This window comes from Dermacentor albipictus, chromosome 8 (assembly GCF_038994185.2).
Source record: "Dermacentor albipictus isolate Rhodes 1998 colony chromosome 8, USDA_Dalb.pri_finalv2, whole genome shotgun sequence".
Lineage (NCBI taxonomy): Eukaryota > Metazoa > Arthropoda > Arachnida > Ixodida > Ixodidae > Dermacentor > Dermacentor albipictus.
The window spans coordinates 123458025-123475398 of record NC_091828.1 but is presented as its reverse complement, the minus strand read 5'-3'; the positions used below and the strand labels follow the sequence as shown (position 1 = coordinate 123475398).

General features: G+C 43.4%; 1 protein-coding gene across 1 annotated transcript in view; it reads right to left on the bottom strand.

Annotated features, from left to right (window-relative positions):
- Positions 1–797: 797 nt before the first annotated feature.
- The window catches only part of LOC139049152 (lithocholate 6-beta-hydroxylase-like), a 33865-nt gene continuing 17288 nt past the window's right edge, over positions 798–17374 (bottom strand). The window contains exons 8-14 of the mRNA XM_070524395.1: positions 14627–14738; positions 14433–14526; positions 13559–13667; positions 13377–13465; positions 11105–11245; positions 1759–1924; positions 798–1215 (exon numbers count right to left, since the gene is read on the bottom strand). Coding sequence (XP_070380496.1) covers positions 1132–1215; positions 1759–1924; positions 11105–11245; positions 13377–13465; positions 13559–13667; positions 14433–14526; positions 14627–14738 — 795 coding nt within the window. The 3' untranslated portion in view covers positions 798–1131. The remainder of the gene's footprint in view (positions 1216–1758; positions 1925–11104; positions 11246–13376; positions 13466–13558; positions 13668–14432; positions 14527–14626; positions 14739–17374) is intronic.

Here is a 17374-nt window from a genome sequence, read left to right as displayed (position 1 = left end):
AATGCAGCGATCAAATTTCGTATTAGAAAGTATCGTAATCGTCAGCGAATTTTCTTGTGGATTTTATAAGTGTCTTCGCGTGAAGAAAAGAGAGCCCCAAGTGTATCTCGCTTGCTTCAATGTGATTTTGACACGCTAATGAATTCTGTATCACAGTTCTGTGAAAGCTGGGCAATTCGGTAGCTGCAACCACCTGTCTTCTTCACGCCAGCACTTTGGCAGCGAGTGTCCGCGTTCATCGAGTGAGACGTGTTAATGTTCGTCGATGCGCGCTTGACATGCCTGTCATTTAGTTAGCAAACGAAGGTTTGGAAGTTCGTACCACCAATAAAGCTACTATCCTTTGTTCGTATAGCCGTCTAGCAACTTGCATTCGGAACCAATGCTTTGCCAAGACTGCTAGTTTCTTTTTTCCTATTGGGCTGTACTTTTTCTTTATTCAGCTATGGTAGATGACGCAAGTTGAGCAATTCACAGGGTTTTCAGGTATCGGGCAATTACTCACGCCAAAAATCACCGAGCAGAATCATTTTCCTATTTCTTATGCCAATACTTATTTTGTAATTACTCTGTTTACGGCAATGTTTTGAAGCCATGTTCACTTACTGGAAATGCTAGAGATCTTTCTTGAATGTATGCCACGATGTATTGACGTTGCAAGCAGTACACTGGAAATGCTTGTATTTCTTTGAAAATAAAAGAAGAAAAAGGGGGGGGGGGGATCACTTCGCTTAAAATGTGGAATACCGATGAATTTTCTCGCCGCAGCATACAATCAATACAGTAGCCAAGATCGATAAATGTGGGAATAACTATATTCTGTATCTCCGAAAGAGCTCTAGTAATGGCGTAGAAAAAGGCACCTTAATTACTGTGGACATATTTTATACGTACCTAAATGGCAAGTCGGATTTGTTGTGACAACGTGGTGGCATGTCGTCAAAGAACAATTTGGCTCTTTTTTTTTTTGCCGTGGTTCTTATTCTGCATTACACCATTTATCGCTTATGCATGTTACCATAGGAAGAGCTTCTATTTTATTTCCTTTGGACTATGCGACACGACTTTTCGCTTCGACTTTGCCGAGGCGTTCTAGAATAAGTAGCAGTAATAGACGTTCGCATTATGTGGTCAGAGACGTTCTTCAACCTTGAGCCAAATTCCATTCTGAGGGTACGCAAAGATGAAAGACGATCCAATCTCCAAGCCTTTCTCCTGCGATTGAAACACAATAATAGTTGATTAGCAGCTTTGGCACAGCTCAGTTAGCAAGGTTCTTTAAGTTGATAGGAATACAAAATGATACGGCATCTCCATATCTGTAGCGAAAAGTTAACAAACAACTTATGCCTGTTACATAAGTATGGCATACTCTTGCCTATGAAAAGTGTTAGCCCCCCCCCCCCCCCCCCCCGCTCCCCACAGATATACCAAAGAAGTAATTCAAAACTATTAATTAGGCAGGAAGAGGCTGTAGCCCACTGTGATACAGAAATTACATAGACAGGGACAAAGTGCTTGAAAATGGCTAGCCAATGTTTCAGTAAATGAATCTATCTTTGCCAAAAATAGGTCCACCTAATGAAACGTAGGCCAGCCTTTCTGAGGCCCTTTATCCGTCTTTATGTAACTTCTATAAAACAGACGTAATTAATGATTCAATGTTGTCGTGTTTTAAGTATAGTGATAATTCTGCGCTGCAGATGAAAAAGCTCATTCACAAGAAGGCTGGCCTTTAGGCTGCCAAATGACACTCACATTGACATGACGATCATCCAGCACAAACTTGTATTTTGCGAGAGTCTTGGCCATGGTCAATTTCATCTCTAGCTGAGCGAAACGCATCCCAATACAGTTACGTGGCCCCTGTCCAAATGGTTGGTACACAATGGGGTCTACTTGTCCTTTGTTTTCGGTGCTAAACCTGAAGTAAATTGGAGGTAGGGAATCAGGATTTTTAGCTGAAACGAAAAGTTTCTTCGGTACTGCACACTCGTATCACACGTTAGGCGTCAAAATGCATCACCCGGTTGATTGAGCACGCAGAAATATTTCGTATCCGCTGAATTTCAAATATTTCCCTGTTCGTAAAGAATGTACTTTTTGCATGCGAGCATGTGTAATACCTCTTAAATTTGACTATTTGTTCATTTCGACATGGCGGCTTTTCATCCCACCTGCAATGGTAAACTCAAGGCGAATGCTGAAGAATTAAGTTAACAGAAAATACCGGGAGTACTATGCGTGAAAGGAATTACAAACTATAACGTGCCATGTCCGTGCAAAATGAACACAGATTTTGGTGTTCTCATAAATAGCCATTGAAACATCGGCAGTGTGGATTATTTCAAGCACAATGAAAGAAACATTCATTACATTAGCGCACAATCTTAAGCAAAATTATACAAGAAGTGTCCGCTGCATTAGATAAATGATCCCACACGAGCAAGACAGCTGTCGACCCAAGTTTTCTTACGCGCTCTAGCCTGCTGTATTCAGTTTTTACTTGTGTTTAAATATTACTTTATTCGCACCACTAGCAGAATTTTTTTTTACCTTCCTAGTGCGGCACTTTATTCCTTGCCATTGTTGCAGCGCTTTGTGCCTTGTCATTGCCGCATCACGTTATTCCTTGTCATTACGTCGCTAAGCTCTTTCCTACCCTTCCTCGAAATGACACCTCTAGGTTTATCTCTCTGTAACCCTTTTCCCTTTTACTTCGTGCATGGCAGCAAACAGAGTTCTTTTTGGTTAACCTCCCTGCCCGTTCTTTGTTTCTGTCTCTCTTTCAAACCAAATAATACCAATCAAACAATCAACTAATCACTAATTTTTTAATTGTGTCCAGAAACAACAGTGATGTCTTGGCGTTCGTGAATGAAAACGAAAACAAGAACAGTAAAAAAGTAGAACAACTAGGATTAAGAGTCATGGGATATAAAACTGACTGTGAATACAAAAGCAATTAAGAACTATATAAACAACTGCGTCATGAACAATATAATTCTATTAATAAAAAATCTTTACTTGTGTGCCCATGAACAACCGGATGTCTAAATACTTGAACACAGAAGGAAAAAGTGATGCAAAGGTAAACCAACTACTACCAAAGTTACAGTATAAAACATAGAAAGTAAAACACAACAGATCAGGATAAACTTGTACATAAGAAGCAACAATCAAGGAATGACACAAATATCCTACATAGAACATTAAACGGAAGGATGGAGAAACTATGAAAAGAAAGGAGAGGAGAGCATCTTAGAAGAAGATTTAAGAGAAAGCGCGAAGCTCGGAAAGGAAAGAAGACAACACATTTTTAGAGATACAAAGACTGAGAAAACTGCACTTATATAAAATTTGCATTCTGCTGAGACGCGAGTGGCATCTGAAAGAGACAGGAAGTGGAATAGTCTATGTTTCCTGGTTGTATTCCGCGGAACTTGCAGTGAAACCGAAGGTAGCAGATTTGCGTATGCAACAATTTCATGAATGGTCTTCAACGGCAAATAAGATGCGGGTACAACTACTTTTGCAACTGTGAGATGGAAGTTAAGAATAATTAGTCATACTTGACATGCTGATGGCATGTGAAGTTCAGAAAACAAGGTTTACATATACTCATGAACTTTTACAGCAGAGCTGTATATGGTTAAGGTACCATTGAATTTTCTTGTCCTCGCACAAAAACTATCATGATGAATAGTTCATGCCCCCCCGTAAGCACTCATACCCCCGCAAGCAAGCAAAAAAGTGCCATGCTCATAGCCCCTTAAGGCAGAGGCTACTAGCACTGAGCAAAGTGAAGCGAAGAGCGCTTACATTCTTTCTAATCACGCATACAACAAAGATAAGAACATATAAAACTGTCACCATCATTGGCTCATACCCCCGTAAGCCCTGCGGACACTACCCCTGTGGTAATAGTTGCGATGACGCTACCCAAGTGGATGTGTCGGGACTACAAAGGGTGTGGTTCACGCGTTTCATGTTGTTGACATTGCGCTTGCGCTGCTAAACCGATCCTGCCCAACCCACCATCCTGCAGCGTGCGTGCATCGATTTGACATTATGAAAGAATGTGATTGCCATTGCGAGTATGCCGGTATGTGAATATCACAGCGACCACAAAGCCACTCTGACTACCGTATCTAAGGGACAATGAATGATGCAATAAAGTGTTTACCACAAATTTTCTTACCACGATGTTTGCAGCTCCGCTGGTCATCTACCTTCACAGGGCGGAATGACGTCGCACTTTTTCTGCAGGTACTCGAATATTATGTTATTTGAGTTGCTTGTGCCTTTACACACTAGTTAGGCATATTCAAATAGTGAAAGAAAAATCAAATAATAATGGCAGGGCAGAGCACGCGCAGAAGTCGTATTGCTACGCGCCCACAGCTGGCGGAGAAACTTAGCGTATTATCAAAAAGCACACCAATATCGCTTACTTGAACAGCCGTGGTCAACATTGCGCAAGCAAAAGATTCAGGAAAGCCAATCTGATACTTTTTATTTGCGAATACAATCAATCAATCAATCAATTGTTTTATTTAGTGGCCACGAACAGCTACGGAGCCTTTGTACTGGACCACTTAAAAAGTAATACGCAAGGCACAATACACAGAGCAGAAAAATAATGTAGACAAAACAATGTGAGCTATAGAAACAACTTGGGAAAATGAAAACGAGGAGGTGGGCGTAAAAGTTAAGTATTCCGACACAACGATTACCTACGCATGTGTAAAATGCAAGGATTAACTGTGAAATATGTCAGTACAGGCAGAATCCTTACTGTATGCTTTGTGGAGCCGAGCCACAGGACATTCTCAACTGCAACAAGGCAGCGTAGCACAGAATGCTACCTGGTGTAAGGCGTACTTTTGCCCCATGGAAAAAAAAAATTGAACGGCACCAAGAAGCTTCGGACAATAATCGCCGTGGTTGCTGCGGTGCTGTGCTGCTGAGCACGAGGTGACAGGATCGAATCCCGGCCACGGCGGCCGCATTTCGATGTGGGCAAAACGCGAAAACACCCGTGTACTTAGATTTAGGTACACGTTAAGGAACCCCAGGTGGTCTAAGTTTCCGGAGTCCTCCACTATGGCGTGCCTCATAATCAGAAAGTGTTTTTGGCAAGTAAAACCCCATAATTTATTTTTAAGCTTTCTACAAGGTGTAGGGGCATCTATTACATTAAAAAGGAACAAAATGTCTGATTTAATCCGTGATCAGTTTAGAAGTGCTAGTTAAGGTGCATTTGACCGTACTCCACTATGATCCCGACAGCGGCAAAAGCGGTGCTTGAAGACAACAATTTATTCTTGATGCATTCAACAAGGTCAGAATCAGATTCGGTGGTTCTGCCCTAAATTACACAGGCATCTCCAAGTAATGTAATACTTAAGGTAAAATACAATTGTAGAAATGCGCCAGGGGAGGGGAAGTCATTTATTACATGAAAAACAATAACAAGAGAGAGGAGGGCACGTCGTTTCACATATGTATAGTTTGAAGAGAAGCACAGCGTTTTGTCAAAGTGCACACCAAGATCTTTCATTTCGTTGACACAACAACAACAACAACAACAACAATAATAATAATAATAATAATAATAATAATAATAATAATAATAATAATAATAATAATAATAATAATAATAATAATAATAATAATAATTTATTTACTGTGCATAGATTAAACCATTAGGTCTGAGTGTTGGCACACGCACGTATTAAAAAGAAAGACTTAAAAGTAACATAGGTAAAAGAATGAGTAAATCAAAAGAACAATTTTGAAAACAAGGGTGCACATACAACAAGCCGCAAAATAAATACGAAAGAATAAGGATGAGAAATTTTCTATTCCATTATTCCTCCTGTATTTTTACGTGCACTTGTAATTTTTTGTTAGTCGCGTGCCAAACGTAGAATTTCATGCGTTTTCCTGGGCACGGTAAATAAATTATTGATTGATTATAATCAAGTTGAGTGTTGGTGCCTGTTATCACCAGCACTCAAGCACTCCCAATATACAGTCCTCATATCGAGTATTTTCATGATCTTCATAATTTTCCTAACTAGGATAATTTTCCTAACTAGCTATCATTGCCTTTTAATAACTTTGCGTTGTTATGTCATGGTATCACGTATAGTACAACTGCCGTTCTCCTCCTTCTTCTTTTATATTCACCTTGCGCCTTGCTGTATGTACACTCTTCTTTTGAGGATTGTTCTTTTTCTTCATTTCTTTTATTTATATTCCCCTGCTGTATAATTTTCTTCTTTTAATGTATGCACGCGTCAGCACTCAGACCTCGGGGTTGTCCTGGACACGGTAATCAAACCTGCTATTATTATTATTATTATTATTATTATTATTATTGTAGCGTTCCTAACTAGAACGGCAACAGAAATGACATCATCTAAGTGAGACGGGTGTCGTCCGCCATTTTATTCCAACTTCTTCCTTCTCACTCCTCCCCTAGCGCCTTCCTTCGTCTTCTTTCATGCGTCCAGCGCAGACCGCTTCACTCTTCCGGATTTCTTTTAATTACACCTCCTGGGGTAATACTTGAATACGTTTCCAATAGCGGCGCACTCCGTTTGGCCCGAGGCTCCGGCGTACCAGACATTCTTCAATATTCCATGCTGGCATGCAGTCTTAATAACTTGAAATGGTCCGCAATATTTTGAATTTGAGGGCACAGCTCCTTTCCTTACAAGGACATAGTCTCCAGGCTGTATGTCCGGTATCTCGCTACTGTGCCTTTTATCAAAGTTTCGCTTCATGCGGCGCTTATAGATCTCCTGTTCTTTGACAGTTTTCCTTACTTCCGCAAGTTCGAGGTTCTCTAGGAGACCTAGCTCACGATCTGCAGGAAGTATGGGCGCTGTACCTGAAGTTACAAAATGAGGGCTGCAGCCTAAACTCGTGGTGTATGATCTGTTGTGATGCTTCACAGCGGCCTCGAGACAGCACTTCCAGCCACCGGCAAAGTCTGGATACATCTTCAGATACTGTTTGATGTCTCGTATGGCACGTTCCGCTAGGCCGTTTGCTGCCGGGTGGTATGGAGAACAATACTTTATCATGATGCCGTGCTCCTGGGCCCACTTTGATAATTTGGCACTCCGAAAAGCCGGCCCGTTGTCGCAGACGAGCGTCTTTGTGTGTTTAAAACACTCAGCTTTGAGGAGGTCTATTACGCTGTTTGCGTCTTCTTTGCCAGCTTTAGCCGCAATCGTCCGTGTGCACTCATCTATGGAGAGCAAGAAAGCTTGCGTTCGCTTGACTCCTTCCCCCTTCTTTTTGAGCTCCGCGAAGTCCAAATGAATTACTTCGAACGGGATGCTTGAATATTCAGGGTTTGTCATAACGTCTGTCGATTGCTTGAATTTAACTTTGTTCACCTGGCAGAGGTGGCATGTGCGGATGTAATGGCTGATGTCGTTTTTCATGCCCGGCCATGTGAATCTCATGAGCAATTTCTTATAAGTGCGCCAGAAGCCATCATGTCCACCCGATTCAGGGGTGTCGTGGTATAGATGAAGAATCCTTGGAATCATAGTTGGTGGTACGTGATACCTTCCATTGATAAACTGGAGCTCTTCTGTACCTTCCCATAGCTTAATATGATTGATTGTATCTGGATTATTGCTTGATTCCTGTACAAGTAATCTTGATAGCGCGTCAGCGTCAGTGAGGAGTGGGCCAGGACGGTGCGAAATTACGAAATCAAATTGTTGCAGATAGTTCACCCATCTAGCAATGCGGCCTCTTGGCTGGGCCATGCTCAGAAGTTGAGTCAATGCTTGATGGTCCGTGAAAAGTATGAATTTGGCACCTTCCAGGTAAGTACGAAAGTACTGCACAGCTTTTAAGACGGCCAGAGCTTCCTTTTCTGTGGTAGAGTAATTGATTTCGGCGGGTTTCAGGGTATAGCTGTAGTACCCCACGACGTAGTGTTTGGTTTGATCAGCTTGTTTGGATGGCTTCTGGTATAGAACTGCACCGGTAGCATAATGTGATGCGTCCGTGTTCAGCACGAAAGGCAAGGAAAAATCCGGTATTCGCAAGATGGGGTCCGACGATATTAGTTTTACGAGCTCACGATAGACAGCTTCGCACTTCTCGTCCCAATGAAAAGGCACGTCTTTCTGAGTTAAACGTGTGGGGCACCTTGTTCTCAGTGCGTAGTCTTTGATAAACGCCCGGAAGTGTCCTGCAAGGCCAAGAAAAACGCGCAGGGAGTGCACATCATAAGGCTTTACCAGCTTGGAGATTCTCTCTACCGATTCTTGCTTGGTGCTTTTAGTCTGCCCATCAAACACCCTGCCAAGAAATACTACGGTATCTTGAAAGAACGCACTTTTCTTGAAGTTGACTTTGAGTTGGGCAAGACTGAGGGCATGAAGAACTTTTGAAAGATGACTACGGTGTTCATCCTTTGTCTTTGAGTAGATGATGATGTCGTCGATGTACACATTGCAAAATGTGCCCAGGTAAGGTTTCAGAATGTCCGTCATAATCTTCTGAAACCACGCAGGGGAGTTTTTCCAACCAAATGGTAGGCGGTTGTACTCAAACAAGTCAAATGGGGTTATGAACGCGGTGTACTTCTTCGTTTCTTCACTTAGTGGAATCTGCCAAAAGCCCTTGCAGAGATCTATTCGTGAAAACCAATGGCAACCACCGGTTTCGTCAATGATGTCGTCGATTCTCGGCATTGGATAAGGTATCAATTCAGTTTGACGATTGAGAGCCCGGTAGTCTGTGCAGAGGAGGAATGTCCCGTCTTCTTTAGGTGCAATAGTGATAGGAGAAGCAAATGGGGATACAGAAGGCCGGATGATACCTGCGTCTAACATTTCTTGCAACTCCTTTTTCAGCCACACCTTTTTATCTCTGGACATATTATAGGGGGTTCTACGAACCACTGTTTTATCTGCGAGCTCGAAAGGAACGACATGGGATTTCATTGCTGGAGGGTAGCTTCCTATGCATATAAGCTCTGGGTACTTAGTCTTGATGTCTTCGTGGTGAAAAATTAGCCTTGATACACTAGGTTCTTCACCAGGGTCTGCTGTTCTTATGGTGTCTTCGGCCATTACCTTGTCATCCCAATAGAGGTTCATCTTAAGTTTTTTCATGTCTGGACGGGACAAAAGAAAATCGTAGGTGACATTGGGAATGGCCAATACGTCACTGGTAATAGCATTTCCTTGAAATTCGATAGCCAGGGTTACCCATTCGCTATGCATGGTCACTGACCCATCGTAGGCTTGGACACGCAATGTTCTACCAGCGTGCAGACGACTGGCATCCACTCGAGTCTTGTTGATAATAGATACCGAAGCTCCACTGTCAACGAGAGCCTTCACTTCAATGCCATCTACCTTAATGGGGGCGTACAATAAGCTTGACGACACCAAATATACTGTCTCACTGAAGCTCTTTTTCTGGGGCTTGTGATGCATGGTAGACAGATTATGTGGAAGTAGGTTGCCGTGAACTGCGGTAATTGGTTCTTCACCATCCTCACAGTCATGATTTACGCTTCCCAGAGATTTGTTTATGAAGCTGTGTTCACATTCAGTTGACGGCAACGACTCTAGATTGGAATCAAGTTGCTCTTTTCTACCATCTGGCTGTCTTCTCGATGTAATTCTTGGCACTGAGGTCTGTAGAAAGTTCAGAAGGTCATCAAACGTTCTTGGACCTTTGAGCTGGACATGACAACGGATCTCGATACACAACCCTTGCGTTATCAAAGCTACAACAGCAGAAGACGACAGCTTCGGTTCTGCAGAATACAACAGGCGACGCTTCTCAAGACAGTACTCAAGCAGAGAGCCACCTGTATAACTGAACCGCAGTGCCGCATCCCATCTTTCTACTGCGTTGCCTTCGAAAGCCCCTAAAAAGTTGCTTTTCCACAGTTCCCAACATGTTGTTCCATAATCCATGAGTTGCACGTCATGCCATTTTCTGGCTATACCGCCCAAATAGCGGCGCATATGCAAAATCTTTGTGTCGTCGGAGTGCCACAGATTCTTGTCACAGGCGTACTCGAAAAAACACAGCCAGTAGTGTGCATTTTGCGATTTTCCTTCAAAAACATCTGGTTCAACAATACTTCGTGCTGACTGCTCTCGACTAAGCGCTTGGACGAAAGTTCTCATTATTTCGATCTGTTGTATAATGTTCCTTTGCAGTTCCATAACACTCAAGTCTAGGCTCACCTTCCCGGCAGGCGTTTCGTCTTTGAGGGTGCCACGTCGTATGGGTTCCAGAACGAGTTCGCTCAGTGTCTGCAGTTGTAGATTCACTGTCACCGATCCTGTTTGCACGAGGGCTTGGCGGCTGATTGCAGCTTGTTGCAGTACCACGTTGATCAGCGCGGTAGAACTAACTTCAAGAGGAAGGTCCGTCGCTGGCTCACCGTGCACTTGGTATCGGGTGAACACAACAGACTCTGATGACGCCTGGTCGACGAAAAACGTCACCCGCATCGCTGGTCTTCGAAAACTGTCGGCTGCGCCAAAATGTAGCGTTCCTAACTAGAACGGAAACAGAAATGACATCATCTAAGTGAGACGGGTGTCGTCCGCCATTTTATTCCAACTTCTTCCTTCTCACTCCTCCTTCGTCTTCTTTCATGCGTCCAGCGCAGACCGCTTCAATTATTATTATTATTATTATTATTATTATTACTATTATTATATTATCATATATATATTATATATTATATTATATATTAATATATTATATATATTATATATTATTATCATTTCTGTACATGTTGCCATTTTGACTTTGTATGCCGACATGCCGGGCCAAGTCACGCAAGCCACTTCGTTGGCTTTGACGGGCCTGCCTTCTGATGTACGATTATTGTAAGATGGCAACAATAAATATTATTATTATTATTATTATTATTATTATTATTATTAGCAGTAGTAGTAGCCGTAGTAATATTAGTAGTAGTAGTGGTGCGTACATCGCTCGAAGCCTCAGGAGCACGAAACAACATTTTTTCTTGAGCATATAGGCACCTCTTTCTGTTCTGTACACAAAAACTGCAACAGAAGAAAAGTACCTGTCAGGATCAAATTTTTCCGGTTCCTCCCAAAAGGTAGGGTCGTGGCTCAAGTGGTAGCTTGGAATGAGAACGCTGATTCCAGCCGGTATGGTGTTACCGTTGTGAGTGTAATCGCGGGCACACCTCCTTGTTGTGAACCTTTGAAGCAGTGAAAGAAAAGCGCCGCAAACTTTACCCGCTTGTTCCAAGACAAGCTTATATGTTCACAATGTTTGTCAGCTCCCTGTCCAAAACACGCGGCTTCTAAGATGGTAAACAAGAGGCTGAGCTGTTGATGTGTAAATGCGATGACCGGTTTGAGACAATTTAACAGAGATCATGAACTTCACCGAGGCTCTCTCCCATAACATAACCTTATGAGGCAGTCAAAGCTACGGGTTAAGCATGATAAAAAAAAGATCTTCAATGTCAATATAGGTTTTAACTATTACAATTATAATTACGCCACAGCTTACGAAGTACAAGAGACCCAGACCGCTGTCAGTACATCTGGGGATAAATCACCCGTTGCTCATGCACATGGTGCCTTACTCTTACGTTTTCACTAGGTACGTGTATTTAGAACCGTACCACGCAAATACCGGGAACAAAACATTCCACTAGATTGGTATGAAGAAACATTGTGATCAAATTGTTGCCATAGATATGAGTAACGTCATAGCTCATAGCCAACGTAAAACTCACGTAATGAGGTACAGCAAACACACTTGTTTCCGCTACTCGTGCATTTCCCGCTTATCTGCTTTTTATAGCGAAAGCACAAAGAAGGAATGCAAGTTGACAGTAATATATTATAAGTAATTGTACCCTCTCACCTTCAAAATAACTCCCTTGCGGAACAGTACAGTGGTCGAAGCGTTAGTGCCAACTTGCGAATACGTCCTGGTCATCTTCCTTCCGAACTCACTCAAGCAACATTCTGCGCTTTGAGCTTGATTAAGGAAATCGTGCCAAAACGGCAACATTCAAGCGGGGTTGCTAATTTTCGAAGATAGTGATCTAAGCAGAAGCCAACTCTGACGAGTAACGTGAAAATCTAGTTCATTTCAACGAGAAATTCGCTCGCGCGGAGTAATGTGTGATAGGATGCATTTTCGTCGTGCAGCAACCTGCCAACTGTTCATCCACTTCGGATTTGGTCATTTCCTCAAAACAGCCACCCTCGTACATCCTAAAATTGGCGGTAAAACAATTGGCAGTGTTCGTTGCCTGACCATTGGGGACGAATTCCTGATGCGAAATACCCTGAATGACAAAAAAAAACGATGAGCAAGTGCTTTTCGAGCTGCAGATATGCCCAGCGCTTTTTTTTTTGAGTCGTAAGCAATTTAGGCTTTTTCCTTGCGACTATAGTTGCTTTGTCTCTGGGCCCGTGTCTCTTTGACCCGGACCCCTAACTTTCGCAGCCAATGACGATACACAATGTTCGAGCCGGGTCATTCATTCGATCTTGCTCGGTCTCATTTTGTTTTCAGAAATACAAAAATCCAGCCGAAAGGTCGCTAATTTAACGCGAATGTATAAAGTTCAAATCGCCGAACGGTGCATGATAAAAGAGACGGATTCTCCGGATAAAAGACGTCTAGGGCGCATTCGCGAAGTGTCAGAAACGCGGGAAGTGTTTTATTGCTTCGAAATGGGACTATTTTGAAGGTGATAGGACTTGATTTCACCTAAATAAATTACTTTCTTCAAGTAATGGCCAGCACAGAAACTTTTTGATACCACGTCGCTTTCCTAAAGAGTTCCCACATACATTTGCCAATGGAACTGATATTATATAAGGGAAAACTTCCAACGTATCTTTCTAAATTATACACATGATCTAATTCCACTCAGCCCTATCTTTCTGAATGGGAAGAAAGTTATATTTTTATTTACACAAATTCTTTCCTATAGTCAACAAAGACGTCATTATGATCTGTCTTTGTCCGCGTTATTTAGCCTTCAGAGTATTCTGTCGCATTCGATCTGTCACATCAGCTGAGGTGTTAATATTGGTCGAAATTCATTTCAGCTTCGTAAATACGTCAGCTTAGTGATTCATTATTTCTTGCTGTTTGTCTTCCTTTCTGCGCATTTAGTCTTTTGCGTTGTGAAAATAACATACAACCTGCAATGAGAACTGAAGATAATTGTGTTGCTCAACATGAAGTTCACAGGGCCGCGAAAATATCATGAATAGCAAACTCAAAACGTTCTGATTGCAAGGACCTTGTTAAAAAGGTTCAATATATATAAAATATTAGAAGTTGAAAATTGGACTCACCCAACAATAGGGGAATAGTAGCGAAGAGATTCTGATATCACTTGATCCAAGTACTTTATACCAAAAACGTTATCATACGTAAATGACCCCTGTAAATAAATTTTCAATCCAGTCAAGGTAACGTGTCTGATGCGACAAAGAATACCAAACTGCTGTGCACGCTATAGTGAAGAAATTCATACATCTCTCTCCAGTACTGCCCGAACTTCGTCGCTGAGTCGATCTTGGATATCCTGGTGTTTCGCTAGCAGGTAGGCCATGAAAGACATTGCTGTGCCCGTTGTCTCAAAGCTGAAATGTTCGCGAAGTACAGAGTAAAAACAAGCAACCGCAGTGGTTTGATCTAGCAATAGCTGGCTCAGAAAAGAGCACTCTGCTACTATGAAATTATGGGAGCTAACTCGGAAAGATGAGCTACGTTAGTTCTGCTTTACCCGTAACCTCTTTTTAACCGCACGACTTCAAAAAGACAAAGTAATGGGGGCGCTCATACAAATACTTCTACTGCCCGAGGCTTCCAACGCATAAAGCACTGCTGACAAACACTTTCGAAATAGGCCTATCTGGTGTCTTTTGTACTCGAATCTCTCAAGTTCTAAAAGCATATCAGACACATGTTTAACTTTGGGAACAGCTTGACTAGCATACAACTTTTCGTTTGTTAATATTGCATATTAATGGGAAATAGAATTCTGCATCACAAGTTGTTCCCACGTTTACGTTCCTCAAGCTTAATGATGAGAGTTCAAAGTTTGTTGACGAAGTTACTTTGAGAAATCTCTAGTTAAAACGCCTGTAGAGGGCTCAACAGAAATCACTGGCCACTGGTGCAGTAATTTGTAAACGGTTTTGAAAAATACACGTGCACGTCTTATGTTGAAGCGTGTATGCATTCTTTTTTCAACGACGTTGCATGAAGAAGCAAGAATAAAAAATGCCGTCCGGTACAATTAAATATATACCATCACAATTTCCCTAGCGACGCACTTCAAGTCGCCTTGGCTCATTGTCAGTTTGTAACAATAAATATGGCCACGAGAGTGAAACATTACATACCCTGCTATAAAGAAAACGAGGCCATTCGACAAGATTTCCTCGTTGGTCAGGAAGCGTTTCTTTTTATTCTTGCCAATCTTCGCTGGCTCGTTTTCTGGAACATACAAGATAATATGATGAGGGGATGCTAGTGAACACACTTAGACTGAAGAGAAAGTGCAGCACTTTCATTGATCAAGAAAATGCGTCCTTACTTTCCGCCGCCGAGTCTGCGTCGTAGTCTATTGTCAGCGAGTGCACGTTGACCGCTGCGCCTTCTTCCACTTCGGCATTCAGCATGAGCTGCAAGATGTCGTTCCTGGTCGCCTGAGAAAAAAGGGTATTAGAGAATTTGAGCTCGTCCGGTATTCCGGCAAGCGCGGGCGGTTTGCCGGTTTAGAGGGGGCGTAAACGTGAGCGGCCATAATGGTGGCGCCAGCTGGTGGCGCAAAGCTCAACCACACAAACACAAAGCTAATTACTACATTCTGCTCAGCTGCTTGGGTAAATTTTCGACAGCGGCGTAATCGAGTTCATAATTACGCCGTTGCCAAAAATTTGCACCAGCAGTGAAGCAGAATATAGTGGGTCACTGCGGTTTTAGCTGTGCTTGTCTGGTTGAACTCTACGCCATCAGGCGGTTGCACCGCTCTGGCCGCTCACGTTTACGCCCCTGCAAAACCGGCCATCCGCCCAAACCGCCCCCACTTACCGGAATAGCAGACAGGCTAAAAGTCTCTATTATCAGTTTTCCACGCTAACTTCTTAAAATGTAGAAATTATTTTCTAATTTGTATTTTGTATGGCAGTGCATGGAAATTCTGACTGATGGACATTGGCGGTATGCTCGACAGAGATGAGATGAGCTGGCTTTGTAAAAGAAAAAAAAAATTGACTGTTAACCTGGCTGATGGCGTGACCTGCTACTCCATGCAGGCGCTGCTTGAAAATTATGACATGCACAGGAATCACGGAAACGCACCAGCAGCACATGCAACAATACACAATTCATTGAACACTACAGGTGCTCATAGTTTGCTTAAGGCCTGTCGACCATAGAAATATCAGAAGCGCTGTCGCAACGCGCAGGTGGTGCTTCCTGTAAAGGCCGAGATGTCCCGCAGCTCTGCGATCACGTTGCGCTGCAAGTGTCGTTCAGCATTCACGAATTGTCTTTCCAACAAGTCGCGGCAGCCGCAACAGAAAACACGCGGCAAGTCATTCGTAACGTTGTACACCGAGCTCATTGCCGAGTCTGTCCACTGAATTCAGCACTTCATGTAGCTTGTTAAGCTGCAGCCTAATGTACATAGCCTAATTTACATTGTTCAGCATGACGTGGTAGTGCTTAATAAATGTTGGTAGTTAGTTCATAGGTCAGAGAAAACGCTTATACCGGAGCCGCTACTTGTCGTGCAGCTTTTAAGGAAAATGCCGGATGTAGATGGACTTTAACAACGCTCTTCACGAATCACCGTAATGAGAGTCACAATACGTATGGTGACTCTCTGCTTGCTCACTTTGTTTGAGGTACAGCTCTCCAATATTTTTGCAATGTCACGGGAGCATTGATCGCGACACCTTGGCCAGCGCCATGCCACGAAGCACAACTGCGTAATAAGTGAGGGTAGGCGCATGCGCACTTAGCACGCTGTTGTCAGAGCATCATCAGCTAAGTTACTCTAATAAACCCAGCATAGCTTCTGCTAACTTATTCGAACATCTAAGGAGCTTCCAACGACATATTGTAACCTTTGCAAATGAAGAAGAAGAAGAAGGTGCGCCGGACAGGAGGAGCCGACACGGGTGCTGTTCGCGTAGTTGCTGCCATGCAGATGACGAACTATTGAGACGTCCCGGTGCAATCCCCGTTCTTGTTTGCTACATTTCAAGTGTCGGTGTTACCAAGGGCACTTTTAAGCACGCTCTAGGTTGCAATTCCATATCCGTTGAAGAGATATCAACTGTTCTGTATGAGCTAGAGGCGAACGTCAACAGCCGTCCCTTAACCCATTTGTCTGCCGATCCTGACGAGCTATGCCCGTAGACGACTTCACACTTCTTGTTTGGAAAACGTGCAACGTGCTTGCCTCAAGAGCTGGGCGCATCGCTGCACCAGTCAACAAGCATCCATCTGCGACGTCGAAGCATACGTCGACAAGCTTTGTCAGACCATCTCTGGAAGCGTTGGTGCAAGGACTAGTTGCCGCTTCTGCGCTCTGCACACGAGGCGACACCAAAGCTGCCATCACGACTTCAAGTTGGAGACGTTGCCCTGGTGCACAACGACGATTCGCCGTTTATCCTGTAAAAGCTGACCCGGGTGACGGAACTGCTTCCTGGTCGTGACGGCTTCGCTCGAGCGTGCTGCCTGAAGTTGGCGTGCGGCTCCGTGATAAGGCGTCCCGTGCAAAAGGTTTACTTTCTTGAAGCCGGCAGCCTTTAGAAATTTTGTCGGCCGCGGGATTGTGTTGCAAAAACAGAAGAAGGTGCGTAGAGCGCGAGGAACGCCCACTGGTGCTGCTCGCGCAGTTTCTGCCAGAAAACGAACGAGTCAGACGCCCGGGTGCAATCTACGTCGTTGTTTGCCACAGTAACCATTGTGCGCACGGGAGCACGTGTGCGCATATAAATTTCCGTTGGAAGTGGACAAGCAGCAAGGGTTTTATGTAGCTGAATAGAACAGCCCAGTACAGGATGCTCTGACAAGAGTACGCTCTGTGCGCATGCGCGCCTGCCACCGATACATGCGTAACTGAGCTCCGCGATACGGTGCTTACCGGCGAGCTGGCCGGTGCTCTCGTAAAATTAACCTCTTGGATAGAGGTACTGGTACGGCGATGTGCAAAGTTAGGGTGAAAACTCGAGTACGCGGCCGACGGCAATGTAAGCACCGCGCAACGTTCATCGCTGAGAACATTGCACACGCGCAGTATACGCTCTGTGAAAGAGTATTTCCACCC